The 14807-nt window shown below is 44.0% G+C and overlaps 1 protein-coding gene across 7 annotated transcripts in view; it reads left to right on the top strand.

Moving 5' to 3' along the window:
- The window catches only part of Map3k13 (mitogen-activated protein kinase kinase kinase 13), a 147659-nt gene that overhangs the window by 94920 nt on the left and 37932 nt on the right, over window positions 1-14807 (top strand). For all 7 annotated transcript variants that reach the window (XM_060370131.1, XM_060370128.1, XM_060370130.1 and 4 more), the window contains 2 exons: window positions 4490-5046; window positions 11726-11909. In XM_060370131.1, the coding sequence (XP_060226114.1) occupies window positions 4575-5046; window positions 11726-11909 (656 nt within the window). In that variant the 5' untranslated portion in view covers window positions 4490-4574. The remainder of the gene's footprint in view (window positions 1-4489; window positions 5047-11725; window positions 11910-14807) is intronic.

Here is a 14807-nt window from a genome sequence, read left to right on the forward strand (position 1 = left end):
GTGCTGCATGGGTGCTGCAGGCCAGATGGTGTGGTCTGCATGTCCACCCAGGTCTACAGTAATCCTCTACCCTAAAATGGAGTATCTAAGGGCAGGGCACAGCCTGAAGAACTCACAGTATAGAGTAATATAGACCAGGGCTTGGCCTGATCTCGGCATCAGACTTTCTAGGCAGGCGCTTTTCCTACTGAGCCATCCCTGGCCCCAGAATATTTTTAGTTCTGTTTTGTTCTCTAAGTGAGAAGGGGTCTCACTTAGCCCAGGCTGTTGTTGAACTTCTTATCTTTCTGCTTCCACCTCCAAGTGCTAGGATTACAGGCATGCACCACCATGGTCTCTTCTTTCCCCCCATACTCTCCAGTGTGATGGCAGTTATTAAGGTCAGGCATCCCTAATGGGCTAGACACAGCTGCCTTCAGAAAGCCAATTACAGAGATAAATTAGTAGGAGAGGGAGAAGGATGATGAAAGGAAGAGAGAGAGAGAGAGAGAGAGAGAGAGAGAGAGAGAGAGAGAGACTAGTCCATGTGGTCACCTTGAGAAAAGGGATAAAGAGATCCACCGACTCCCACTCTTGCCCTCAGTCCATCTTCAAAGCCCTGGATGATGTGTAGGTTTAAGTAAAGGGCTAGAGTTACACACAACTAAGCAGGTTGTTATCAGGCTGCGGTCCTGTCCACTGACCAGCTGTCACTAACCCCATCATTGGCTTAGCTCCAGTTTCTCCTGAAAGGTCCTCGGACAAGTTGCAAATATTCTTCTGGGAGGCAAGTTTCCCCTCTGCCTGTCATTGGGCTTCAGCTATTTTTCCCTCCCACCATGACAGTTCTGTTTCTTGCAGTCCATTGTTTCAGCAGTCTGATAGTCAAAGTGAAGAATACTGCCTTTTAGAATATCCTTGATCCTCTCTGGCTGGCCACAAGCTTTCTACTCTTTATTCTTACACAGTTTTCTGTTTTTGATTCTTCATGTGTCTGAGACTCTCTGGCACTAGCTGCTCTTGCATCTTTAAGGGCAACAGAGCCTCTTTTGGCTTTGTGAGCTTTATTCGGAATCCGAGGGTGCAGGGTGGCTAGCAGTCACTATGTCAGCAGTGAGGACCAAAGACACAGTTCAGCAGCCCAGGAATCGGGCCTACGCAGGATTGGTGGCTTTGACACTGAAAAATGGTCTAAGGCCAGCCAGTAAAGTGAAGCAGGGTTGGAGATTTGGTAAAACTGTTTTTATGTATGTTTAAGTACAAGAGTTAAGTGCAAGAAGCAGCCAGAACAAAGGAAGATGCATCCAGACATGAGCATATGCTTCCCACCGGAAAGTAGGGAGGAGTGTTAACCTTATGGAACATTTCAGGGGCTCTCAACTTACATCTCAGAAGGTCACTGAGAAACCTTTCTCTTTTGTTCAGTGGGATAAGTGAAGCCGCTCCAGAATGCCCTGAGTGGGATTAACTGAAGCCAGTGGCTTTGCACAGGGCTTGTACACATTCTTTGCCTGTCAGGCTTCCAGGTGAGAGTCCTACAAAGTTCCAGGCTAATGGCTAAGAAGGAAGCAGGGTCTTACACAGTTGGTGAGTGTGCTGGCGCTCTCCACTGCTGGCAGAGACTTCAGCTAGAGTCTAGGGTGAGGAAGCACCTGTTCACTGTAGAGTCCCCATAAATTCTCCTGCTTCAGCCAGAGTCTCCCCAACCCCAGCCACTGGCTCTCACGTTCACATTGTCTCATATTAATGAGCAATAAAGACTTGAAGGAAAGCAGTGAGGGAAATGAAAGGAATTTGTTAAGGAAAGTGAGGTTATTGTTTGTTTCTGTCATATTCAGATTTGTTTGTTTCTTGTTTATCTTATTGTATTATATTTTATTTTCTTATTATCTCTTAGATGCCTGTTTATTTTCTAACAAGAGACAGAAAGGGTATAAATCTAGATGGGAGGGGAGGTGGGAGTCTGGGAGGAGTAGGGTGAGGAGAAATCAAAATTAGAATATATTGTATGGAAAAAAAATCTATTTTCAATTAAAGAAAAGAAAGTAACATTAACTCCCGAGTGGCTCTTGCCAAAGGAGGGATATACACACTCCCACCTAGATTAGTGGCATTTTATGGCACTTTTATCAGTAACTGAATAAAGACTGGATTAATTTTTTTATTGTGTTATTTATCTTCTTTTTGATTGTGTTGATTTGTTTAAGTGTGTCCGTGTTTATACATGGGCTCATGCACCCTAAAACACGTGTGAAGGTCATAGGAAAACTTGGGGAAGCTGACTTTCTCATTCTATAACGTGGCTCCTAAAATGGAACTCAGGCCATTGTTAGGCTTGGTGGCAGGAGTCTTTGCTTGCTAAACCATCTCCTCTGTCCGTTACTGGGGGTTCTTCGACAACACTGCAGGCCAAATTGGTGAGTAGTCCAACAGGAGAGGCAATCGTGTGTTGCTCATCCAATTGGGGTCACCTCTGTGCCTCTCTCTTTTCTCTCTCTCCCCCTGCCTCTCTGTCTTTACTGATTTTGTAGGAAATTTATTAAATCACTTCTCTCTTGCTCATGGACTACACTGACTGACTTGCTTATGAGTCACCATGGATCCTGGCGTCACTTCCTGTGGGGAGCTCTTACTGCAAAGTTTATTTCCTCACACAGTGTCTTGGTTCCATCCACTTTGTCACAGATGATAGGATATCATTCTTTCTGGCTGAGTGACGTTGCAGTTGTACACATAATGTGCAGTGTTTCTCTATCTGCCACATTTTATCTCTCCGCCCTCCCATTGGTGGATACCCAGGTCTCCACTTGTTTTGACTAATGTTGCAGTAAGTGTGAGAATGCAGATGCCTCTCTGACTGGCTGATTTCATGTTCTTTAGATGGAGCACATTGCTGGGTCACATGGTACCATACTGTTTTCCAGTGACTATACTAATTCACAATCTGCCAGTACAGTCAGCCTTGCCCACGCTTGCTGCCTCCTTGTGCTTCTGGCTTACACAAACCTGGAAGTCTGATGCTGAGCGTATTCTCCTCGGGGTCTTGACTGGGCTGACTCTGTCTGCCTAAGCCTATTGCCATGTTAAATCAGACTATTTTTAATTCTATCAAGTTGAGTTCTTTATATATTCTAGACATTATCTCTTATCAGATGTATAGTTCAGGAATATTTTCTCTCATTCTGTGGGCTGTCTTTTCATGATGTTAGATCGTTTCTTTTGCTAAATAAAAGCTTTTCAGTTTAATATCTCATTCTTCAGTTTTTCATCTGTTTCCTGCTTTAAGAGTCTTACCCTACCTTCAACAAATTTGAGATTGATTTTTGTCAATCTGACTAATCTAAAGCAAATCTTTGTTTTCAGAGGTTCAATCCTCTTCCAGCGTTTCTAATGGGTAGATCAGAAGCAAAGAATAATTAAAAAGCTGGGGCTTAGTTGTGTTGCCATAGATTGAGTGTAATATGACAAAAACTGGGGAATTGATCTTGCTGTGTAACTATGACTTCTGTCTGTATAAACTGAGTGCTGCAGAAGGAGAAGCAATGCCAGCATAAGACACCCGAAAAAAGAGAAAAAGATGGGTTATATACAAAATAGCCTATATGTTTTATATATATAAACATATATATATATACATATATGCATGTATGTATGTATGTATCAGAACTACCTGGTTTACCCTTGTGATAAGAAGAGTCATCAGTGGACTAGGGGAGGGACATGGGGAGGAAGAAAGGGGAAGGGGGGGCCAGGAGGAGATGAGGGAGGGAGCTACAGCCAGATATAAAGCAAATAAATTATAATAAGTATTTTTCTTTCTGAATAAAATGATAATAGAGGAAGGTGGAAGCAAGAGGACCATATAATAACCTGCCTCCAAACAAGATGGCAATAGTAATAAAGCATGCTGGAATACTGTGAAAAATCACAGCTGCTTGACCTTTAAGTCTAACCACCTCAAATAAACTGTTGTTCATATTCTTTATGGGTCCTTCCAGGCTCTTTTCTTGAATATGTGCCTATGTGTCCTCTAAATAATTTTTCAGGCTTGTGTCAAATATATTATCCTAATGGTTCATTATATTAACAAGTCGTGAAGTTTCTCATGATAGTAAATACATTATTTTTCACTGCTGCACTGTATTCCAATATGTGTAATAAGCCTGCCCAACCTCTTCATTGTTTCAGTAGTTTTTAAAGCAACATTTATTTGTTTATTTATATGTCCGTATGTGTTTGACTAAGTGAATGAATGTGTACCATGTGCATTCAGGAGTCCATTGAAGTCAGAAATAAGTATTGGATCCCCTGGAACTGGAGTTACTGGGGTTGTGAGCTGCCATGTGGATGCTGAGAACCAAACTCAGGCCCTCTGAAAGATCAGGAAACACTCTTAGCCACTGGGCATCTCTCCTGCCCTGTTTCAGTGTTTTGGTTGTGTAAACAGAAGTAGAACATTGTGGATACTAAGGAAAAAGTGGCCTCATGTCCTCTTTTTTTTTTTCTCCAGGTTTTAGAGTCCTCTCTTGCATCAAGCCTCCATTGCTATAATCCTCTGAGTGTTTTCTCAGGACCTGAGTCACCCTCATGGCACAATGGCCAACCCTCAGGAGCACCTGAGCTGCTCCTCTTCACCGCACTTGCCCTTGGCTGAGAACAAAACCTCTGGGGGACGAAATGAGCTTGCAGCCATGGGGAACCACCCTTCCCCCAAGCCCCCCGAGGACCCGCAGGACAGGGGGGCTGTGCAATCAGAGCTGATGGAGCTCACTGGGAGCCCTGTCTCCACAGCAGTGCTGACCAGCGTGAGCGAGGATTCCAGGAGCCAGTTTGAGAACAGTGTTCTTCAGCTAAGGGAACAGGATGAATCAGAGATGACTGTGTCGCCGGGGAACAGCACCACTGTGGATGGAGAGAGCACGAACGGGCCTGAAGACATCAAGATTCAGTTCAGCAGGTCAGGCAGCGGCAGCGGAGGGTTTCTGGAAGGGCTGTTTGGATGCCTCAGGCCTGTGTGGAACATCATTGGGAAGGCCTACTCCACTGATTACAAGCTGCAGCAGCAAGGTAAGCTGGCGCTCCAGGGCGGGGAAGGGGCTCCTCAGACCACACCTCCTCCACCGCCTGCTGGTCTAGAACTGGGCCATCTTTAAGAGTGGGCCAACAGTGAGGGCACATGACCACCCCGTTTCCGTTTCCTACAGTCTTTCCAAATGGAACAAGTTCATACCTAGGGGTCTGTTTTTACCTCAAGCTAAATAGACTTTGTGGTCAACCAGCCTAAGGGCGTATAGAGTAGAGTACACACATGAGGTCATTAAAAAGAAAAAGGAAGCATCGGAGCTCCCATTTATTTTATCTCATTTAAGATTTCTATTTTTAGTGCCTGGAGAGATGACTCAGTGGTTAGGAGCACTGGCTGCTCTTCTAGAGGACCCAGGTTCAAATACCCAAATGGCAGCTCACAACTGTTTGTAAATCCTGTTCCAGGAACATCCTCACACAGACATCCACAGTCAAAACACCAATGTACATAAAAATAAAAATAAATAAATTTAAAAAAAGATTTCTATTTTTCACATATCTTTGAAGAGGACTAATATTTGGTAGAATTGTATAGATACATAATATGTAGTATATTATATATTATAGGTATATATAATATCTATAATTGTATAGATATTATGAATAATTGACATCATGGGTATGTTTAGGTTTTTTTACTAATAATTTATAGGTTCAAAAAGTCTGATGGCCAAAGTTAGGCATAGTAGCATGTGCTTATAGTCTCAACTGTTCAGAGGCTGAGGCAGGAGGATTACTTTAGCTAAGTTAAGCCAGTCCTAAGCAGCATAATGAAACTTTGATCTGAAGAACAAAAATCAGCTCTAAACGAGCCCGATGGCTCCTAGACTAGTTCAAACTCAAACTGACACCACATTATCCCTGAAGATTCCAGCACTGCGTCAGACTGTAAAAATGTAAATAAATTCTTTTCTTGAAGTACGGGCACAGTAGCCTCACAGTCTGAGGACAGAGCACTCTAGCCAAGTTTGCAAAGCATATAATTTATCATTTTAAAACAGTCTTAAATACCCATTATTGTATAACATATATCCATATATTCCAACTTGAAATATAAGACACATGTTCTTGATATTGTAAGTAGTTTGCTCTCTATAAGATTCCGTGCACTTTGCCCAAAGTTTGGCTGAGTCTCAGCATCCAGGAGACCAACAGAGCCAAAAAAATCTGGGCCCAGGAGGCCCTACAGAGACTGATGAATCATCCAAGAACCATTGCTTGGAGAGGACCTAGACCCCCTGTCAGATGTAGTTCATGGGCAGGTCAGTCCATGGGGGTTCTCTTGTAAGGGGAGCAGGGGCAGTCTCTGGCATGAACTTGGTTGCCTGCTCTTTGATTACCTTCCCCTGGTGAGGTGGCCTTACTAGGCCACAGAGAAAGAGGATTCAGACAGTCCCGATGAGACCTGATAGGCTAGGGTCAGATAGTAGGAGAGGAGGACTTCCCTTCTCAGTGGATTAGGGGAGGGACATAGGGAGGAAGAAAGGGGAAGGGGGGGCCAGGAGGAGATGAGGGAGGGAGCTACAGCCAGGATATAAAGCAAATAAATTATAATAAATAATATTATTAAAATAAAAGAAAATGACTCAATTTCTTCACCAAAATTTAAAATAATCTATCATTCTTATCTTAGGAATAATAACCATTCATATTTTAGGAATATATAGGGCTGGGCAAAGTGCTTAATCTTCGTATTCAGGAGGCTGATGACGGTGAATCATGAACTTAAGACTGCTTTGGTCTACATAGTCAGGTCTAGATTAGCTGGACTATGTAATGAGACACTGTGTCAAAAACTATAGAAATAAATGTCTCTGCTCCGCAGCATGATGTCCACAGTGGGCCCAGAATCCACGCTGTGGGACCAGGTGCTGGGCAGCTGGTTCCCACTCCTCTCTCAGCTGCACCTGCTACCGAAGGGTTTTTGTTTGTTAAGCATGTTGGTGGCTCATGCCAACAGTTCCAGCTAGTTGAGAGCCTGAGGCTGATCACAATTCGGAGTCTTCCTGGGCTAACATAATGATTTAAGGTTAGCCTAAACAACTGAATAAGAACCTATCTGAGGAAAATGTAAAGGCCTGGGGATTAAGCTTGGTCCTAGAGCCCCCAGATGGCATGCCTGAGGCCTTGGGAGCTTCCAGCACTGAAAAAGAAAGGTGTATGTTTGCTTCATATTGTGAAGATTTTTCCACTTCTGAAATGTGACTCTTGAGCATCTTTTACTTGTTTTATGATTTGGGACAGTGCTGGGGATTGAACTCAGTTCCCTGCATATGCTAGACGAAGGCTCTAGCACTGAGATATACCCAGACACCTTCAGCAAGCATAATTTTTTATAGCTATGTAATATATAATTATTTCAATGTGCTGAAATATTTAAGTAATCCCTTTGGTTTGGCACTTGTTTGTACTTTTAGTGATTATAAACTACATTACAATGAGTGTGGTCTGTTATTTTATTACATTTTTATTTCTTTCTTTTGTGTGAGTGTATGAGTGTATGTACCTGGGGGACAAGCATGTGGCGGTCAGAGGACAATTTTGGGGTGGGGTGGGGGTTCCTTGCTCCACACAGCTCTACTTCTGAGCAACAGCCTAACCCTTTGTTTATTTTTTTTCACTTGTAATTTTTGTTTTGTTTTTTGGGACAAGGTTTTGATTTGTAGGCCTGGCTGTTCTTGGACTCACTGTGTAGCCCGGGCTGCCCTCTAACTCTCAGCATCCATCTGCCTCAGCCTCCAGAGTGCTGGGATTGCAGGTGTGTGTGGCCATGCCTACCCTTGATTTGTTTTAGAAGTGCTTTGTTCTGCTTCTCACCGGACCAAACAATGCGCTTCCTTAGTAAGCTAAGTTTGGTTCTTACAGCCTCTGCTTGTTCAGTCTTGTACTAATTTACACCCTAACTTGGAGATCTCTGTATCCACGTTCATCACTGAGCTTTAGACTCAGAGTCAAATTATCATCCATGCTTGCTAAAAAAGTACTTTAATTGTTTGACTTTTATTGCTCTATAAATTTATGTTTCATTTATCTTCCAGTTGACCACGTGACTTTCAGAAAGGTTCACTTTGGAAATAATTAAGACACACGCCCAGTCTGTTAGGATTACAGTATATCCTATGAGGGCTTCTGCTGCTATGGCCCCCAAAAGTGGCTTGCCATTCAGAACTGAACATCATACTGTCCTCGTGCACTCCAGGATCAGGACACTAATTTTTAATCCTGCATCACAGGCCGCCAGAGGATATCAGATGTGCTCCTGCATTTGGCATTGATCACGAGTATCACTAAGTTTTTGAAGTATCATGTCTGCATCTTTTAGTATGTTGTTATGTTTTAATAGTGGTGCTAAGGTAGCACGTTACTGAAATCTTTTACTGCCAAATAGCTTCCGGTACAGCAAATACTGCTGTGGCCATATCTGAGTGCATGCCTTAAAGCAGGTGACCGTGAGGGTTTTCCTCAGTCTGTGGATCATGGCGATATTGGACAACAGATAGTAGTCGTGGCGGTTAAACAAAGAAAGACAAAGTTCTGGGGAAGTGCCAGTGTGCAGATTTACAGCAGCAGCAGCTGGGGAAGTGCCAGGGTGCAGGTGTACAGCAGCTGAGGAAGCACCAGTGTGCAGGTGTACAGCAGCTGGGGAAGCACCAGTGTGCAGGTGTACAGCAGCAGCAGCTGGGGAAGCACCAGTGTGCAGGTGTACAGCAGCAGCAGCTGGGGAAGCACCAGTGTGCAGGTGTACAGCAGCTGGGAAAGTGCAGTGTGCAGGTGCAGTAGTGGGCAGCTGGGGAAGCACCAGTGTGCAGGTGTACAGCAGCTGGGGAAGCACCAGGGTGCAGGTGTACAGCAGCTGGGGAAGCGCCAGTGTGCAGGTGTACAGCAGCTGGGGCAGCACCAGTGTGCAGGTGTACAGCAGCTGGGGAAGCACCAGTGTGCAGGTGTACAGCAGCTGGGGAAGCACCAGTGTGCAGGTGTACAGCAGCTGGGGAAGCACCAGTGTGCAGGTGTACAGCAGCTGGGGAAGCACCAGTGTGCAGGTGTACAGCAGCTGGGGAAGCACCAGTGTGCAGGTGTACAGCAGCTGGGGAAGCACCAGTGTGCAGGTGTACAGCAGCTGGGGAAGCACCAGTGTGCAGGTGTACAGCAGCTGGGGAAGCACCAGTGTGCAGGTGTACAGCAGCTGGGGAAGCACCAGTGTGCAGGTGTACAGCAGCTGGGGAAGCACCAGTGTGCAGGTGTACAGCAGCTGGGGAAGCACCAGTGTGCAGGTGTACAGCAGCTGGGGAAGCACCAGTGTGCAGGTGTACAGCAGCTGGGGAAGCACCAGTGTGCAGGTGTACAGCAGCTGGGGAAGCAGCAGTGTGCAGGTGCACAGCAGCAGCAGCTGGGGAAGCGCCAGGGTGCAGGTGTACAGCAGCTTGGGAAGCACCAGGGTGCAGGTGTACAGCAGCTGGGGAAGCGCCAGGGTGCAGGTGCAGTAGTGGGCAGCTGGGACCAGGTTAGCTACTTTGCTTGTCAGTTATCTACCAGCTCAATTCTGTGTCTTTATGACTCTCTTTTCCTTCTACTTTGTCCTGCTTTTTCTTTGCTCTTTCCTTCTCATAGGTTAATAACCAGTATTGACAGTTAGGGCCCTTCCCTAATTACTGGTAATTAACCTGTGAGATTAAACAAACAAGACTAATGAGTCCCATTTTGCTTCTGGTTATCAAATCAAGTAACAGGTCGTTAGGAGTGTGGCTGAGTGCCTGTCTCTTGCCCTGTCTCTCCAGCTGCCCATGCGGACCCTTTATCTCTGTGGCTGGCTGGGGCTTCGCTGACCATAGCTAAATGGCTACAGGATCAGCTCTCATTACTGGAGAATTGTATTATCATGATACTGTGAACAGTTGGAATTTGAATGCCAAATGCATGTTATTTGCAGTTTAGTAATTCATTTTCTACTTTATAAAACTATGAATTAATTGCCATTGTTTCTGAAAATATAGTAATTATAGTATAAGCATCATAAAGCAGTCTGAAAAGAAAGGATTATTTAATAAATCACTAAATATTTATATAAGTAAAAATTAATTTACATCAACTTCATACCTTATACCAAAATAAACTTGACATGACTATAAAGAGTAAATTTTTTCATTTATTTATTTATTTTGTGTGTGTGCCCATGCATTTACATGTTTGAACATGCATGCCACAGCATGTGTATGGATGTCAGAAGACAACTTGTTGTTTTCTCATTCTACCTTAGTGGGACTCAGGAATCACATTTACATCCATAGGATTGATGGCAATTGTCTTTACCACAGAGCCATCTTCAAAAATCAGTATAATAGCTAAATTTTATTAGTTATTAATAAACACACAGTATAATAATAAACACATACAGTATAATAACTGAATTTTTTAAAATCCCTTAAACATATCTAAATAGTCTAGCCTATAATTTTCAGTCCTCCCAAATCTCACGTGGTATCATTTGCAATGTTCTGCTGCATTCAAGAAACACACCTCTGCAACAAGGATAGACACTACATCAGAGTAAATGGTTGGAAAAAAGTTTTCCAAGCAAATGGAATTCTCGTTCAGAAGGGAAAACAGGATAAACACTGGAAGTGGTAAAAGAGAGGGAACAGGACTAGAGCCCACAAAGCAAATGCAGAGACTCAGCCAAACTTTGGACAGAGCGCAAGGAGGCTTTTGGATGAAGAAACCAGATGGGACAGGAACTACACAGGAGACCAACAAAGCCAAAAATAAACAAACAAACAAAAACCCTGCAGGGCCAAAGGGGGACTGCAGAATCTGATGCACCAAGCAAAGACCACACATAGAGAGGACCTAGACCTGATGCTCAGATGTTGCACATAGATACCTCAGTCCCCCTATGAGTTCCCTAGTAAGGGGAGAAGAGACAGCCTCTGACATGAACTCGGTTGACTGCTCCTTGATCACTTTTCCCTGGTGGGGTGACCTAGCCAGCTCAAAGAGGAAGAGGATCCAGCAGTCCTGATAGATCTAGGCTAAGGTCAGGCAGTAGGGGAGGAGGACTTTCTCTATCAGTGGACTAGGGAAGAGGGATAGGAAAGGAAAGGAAGAGGGAGGAGATGAGGGAGGGAGCTACAACTGGGATACAAAGTGAATAAATTGTAAATAATAATAATAAAAGAGCCACTGGAAAAAAAAACAAAAATCCCTTAAACATATTTAAATAGTCTATCCTATAATTTGCAGTCCCCCCAAATCTCACATGGTGTCTTTTGCTCCTTCGGCAATTTCACATTTGTGAGTAGTGTATATTCCTGAGAGGGTGACTGTTACATGCCATCTGTTCATTTTCAATAGGACAGAGCCTTAGCTGCTGCTCAGATCCACTGTAATTATTTTTCTATTCCATACAGTTCTAGTATGAGGACTGGAGCGATGGCGCAGTCGTCGGGAGCACTCTCGGTTATATCATGGTCAAGCTCTAGCCAGTGTCATGAGAACTTTATTAAGGCTTGAGAGAGAGTTGAAAGAGGGGTGCCTCTCTCTCCTGGATACTGAATGACTCTCCCTATTCTCCAATGGATGCAGTCATCAGGGATCTCATTTGCTTTTTAAGACCAGGGTAGCTTCCCAGCCAAGAACTCAGAGCTATTTCTCCTTGTGTGCCTAGATACTTGGGAAGTGCCATTTGAGGAGATATCAGAGCTGCAGTGGCTGGGTAGTGGAGCCCAAGGAGCTGTCTTCCTGGGCAAATTCCGAGCAGAGGAGGTGGCCATCAAGAAGGTGCGAGAACAAAATGAGACGGACATCAAGCATCTGAGGAAACTGAAGCACCCTAACATCATCGCCTTCAAGTAGGTCGGCACTTGCTTTGCTGGGCTGTTTGCTGACTTGGTTGATTGGTTGGTAGGTTGGTTAGGTAGGTAGGTAGGTAGGTAGTTGATGGGTTTTTTTTTTTTTTAGGGGGGGGCTGGTTTTAGAGAAATAGAGCTATTTTCTTCCTCTATCATGGACACATTGCCTTCAAGCAGGTTGACACTTGCTTTGCTCGGCTGTTTGCTTAGTTAGTCAGTTAGTTAGTTGATGATTTTATTTGGGGACTTAGAGAAATAGAGCTACTTGCTCCTCCATCATGTATACATACGTTCCTGCTTTGGAAGATATTTCACAAAGCCTTGATAGGCTCAGCACAGTACTAGGGTGCTAAAGGACTGGTAAGCCTGAGTCATGCCCTCAAGCTTTTTTTACTCTAGGAGTTCATCTTGCAAGGGCATGTGCTGCTTGCACAGGATGCCTACAGGCCAGAGAGTGAAGAAGGGAAAGCCCTATCAGACATTGTAGATCAGCCTCATCAATATGATGGCAAAGCTCTCCTCTCAGTAATTCAAAACAACATCCTGAGGTGCAGTTAAGACAATTCTGGCATCTGACGTGATGTAACCAGTCTTCCCTGTGTGACATGTGTTTACTGGTTCCTATTAACATCCTTCTTAAGTAGTAAGTTTATAAAGATAGGTGCCTCAATACTATAGCCATAGGCTCTCCTTTATCCCTTTCCTAGAAATGCCAAAATGGCTTTCTAAATCCAGTTACAGAGTCGTGGTGTTGCGTTGATTTCACAAAGCAGTTGAGTTCAAGTATGTGCACGAATCCAGAGTTTCTTAAACTCTTTCTGTTCGCAGCCCTTTCTTGCCCATATAAGCAAGCATTTACTAATATTGAGTCAGAGAAATTAGTTTTAACAGTTCTCCAGGGTGCCTATAATCTGATCCCTTATTAAACACCAAGGAACTTCGCATGCTAACAGGTGGGTGCGCCGGTTTGTTTTTGCAGAAAGAATCAAGAAAGAATCTTGGCTGAATGTTTAATGCTGTAGAATACAGAAATCTCCAATGTTTTTCAGAGTTGCCTGATACTTTGATTTCATAGCTGTCCGTGCTAAGGACACCACTCACACAAATACATAGTACAAAATGGCAGAGGTCTGATCAGGGCTGTCTGAAATCACTGCAAATTTTTGTCCTAATCACAAGGTAAAACTAATTTAATAACTTTTTATGAATCTCAAGTCAGCAACCCAAACAGTTATTTTAGAATCAAGTATTTTGGGGAGATGGCCAGTGAGTAAAGCAAGAGCTTGCTACATGAGCTGAATTGAGGACCTAGCTCCCTAAAATCTAGATGTGAGGGTGTTTGCCGGAAAGCCCAGGGCTAGAAGAGCAAAGACGTATTCTTTGTGGTCACAGACTGTCTGGTCCAGGTTCATTGTCCCAAGAAATATGATGAGGTAATCAAGAAGGGCAGGGCACCTTAATATCAACCTCTGGCCCCCCTCTATAAACCAGCACACTTACACACCTGCACACACACATATGCATACATGCACAGGCATGCACATACATACACACAGCAAGTAAATGATAATCAAGCATTTTGACACAGTACAATCCAAAGGTAGGCTAATTTGCACTTACATGCTGAAGAAGGATGATAAGAAAATGCTAAAAGTTTTCATTTTCCAAATTAAATTATTATCTTTCTGTAGGTACAGAAATCTGTACAGTTACAAACTGCATTCTGTAGCATGCAGCCTCTAGTCGGAGCTATGGTTTTACAGTGTTTGTTGGTGCCATGTGGCTGACCAGGGCTGCCGTGAAGCTGTGATGTGCAGAGTCATTGTGCGTTTGATTTTTGATTAATTTTACTAATAAGCAACAGATTCAGAAGCCTGTTACCATTGCTGAATGTTTCCTGACCCCTACAGTTAGGTGTGTGACCCCACACGTGGTTACAATCCACAGTTCGAGAAGGGTCCTAGTTGACGAGGCCAAAGGTAAATGTGTGGGAGTCACTGAAGTTGGAAGGTGACTCACCACTGCACCACCAACACACTGCCTCGCTCAGCTGTGTTCACCTCTGCCTCAGCCTCCCTGGGCTCCCTCCCTTGTGGGTCTTTGTGCTGTCATCCCACAAGCCTGGACAAATAAAAGGAGTTGGCCTTAGAAGAGGAAGAATGAAGGGCAGGAACTGTGACCCAAGTGGAACAAAAGACGGGAAATGACAACTCCTGAGAGATAGTATGGTCTAACAAGGAGGCTTTAGCAAACATGGAAAAACTTACATTCTCCCTCCTTACCTCAGGAGCAACTTTCCCCAGAAGCTCCAAAGGCTTTTCCTCTGTAAAACTACTGTCATGACGTAAAGATATCATGTGACTGGTTGGCTCATATCTAAATTGGACTCATATCCCTGAAGGCAGCAGTAGAGTTGATCCTTGAATCCAGCTTCATGGGATGTGGTTTTGGTTCCTTTATGAGAGCCTTTACAGCAAGGGAAGGATGTGGGAAGAGGAGATGTACCAGCTGAGGTACTGAGGCTGAGGGAGGTGACTTTGTGCAGAGGACAGTCCCTATCATAATTCTACCATCGTTTGCCCTGATAAAAATGAAATGCTAGATGATAACCATATTTTTTTCAGAGCCAATAAATTCTGAGTTAACAGGAGGATTATTTTCAGCAGACAGAGACCATCTTCTCTCTTCCATTTTCCTTCACTGAAATGATCATGCTTTCTGTACACTGCTCTTCCTTCATGGAAGAATGGGCCAAGAGCCTTGAAACTCAGATCACTAGGACCAACTGTAGCGTGCCTTTGGGCTTTGTGCAGTAAGCTATGCATGATTGGTAAGAATTTCCCAGGAGTATGCCTGGGGAACAAATGGTAGAAACGTATCCTGAGGGGACCCAGTGAT

This window comes from Meriones unguiculatus, chromosome 17 (assembly GCF_030254825.1).
Source record: "Meriones unguiculatus strain TT.TT164.6M chromosome 17, Bangor_MerUng_6.1, whole genome shotgun sequence".
Classification (NCBI taxonomy): domain Eukaryota; kingdom Metazoa; phylum Chordata; class Mammalia; order Rodentia; family Muridae; genus Meriones; species Meriones unguiculatus.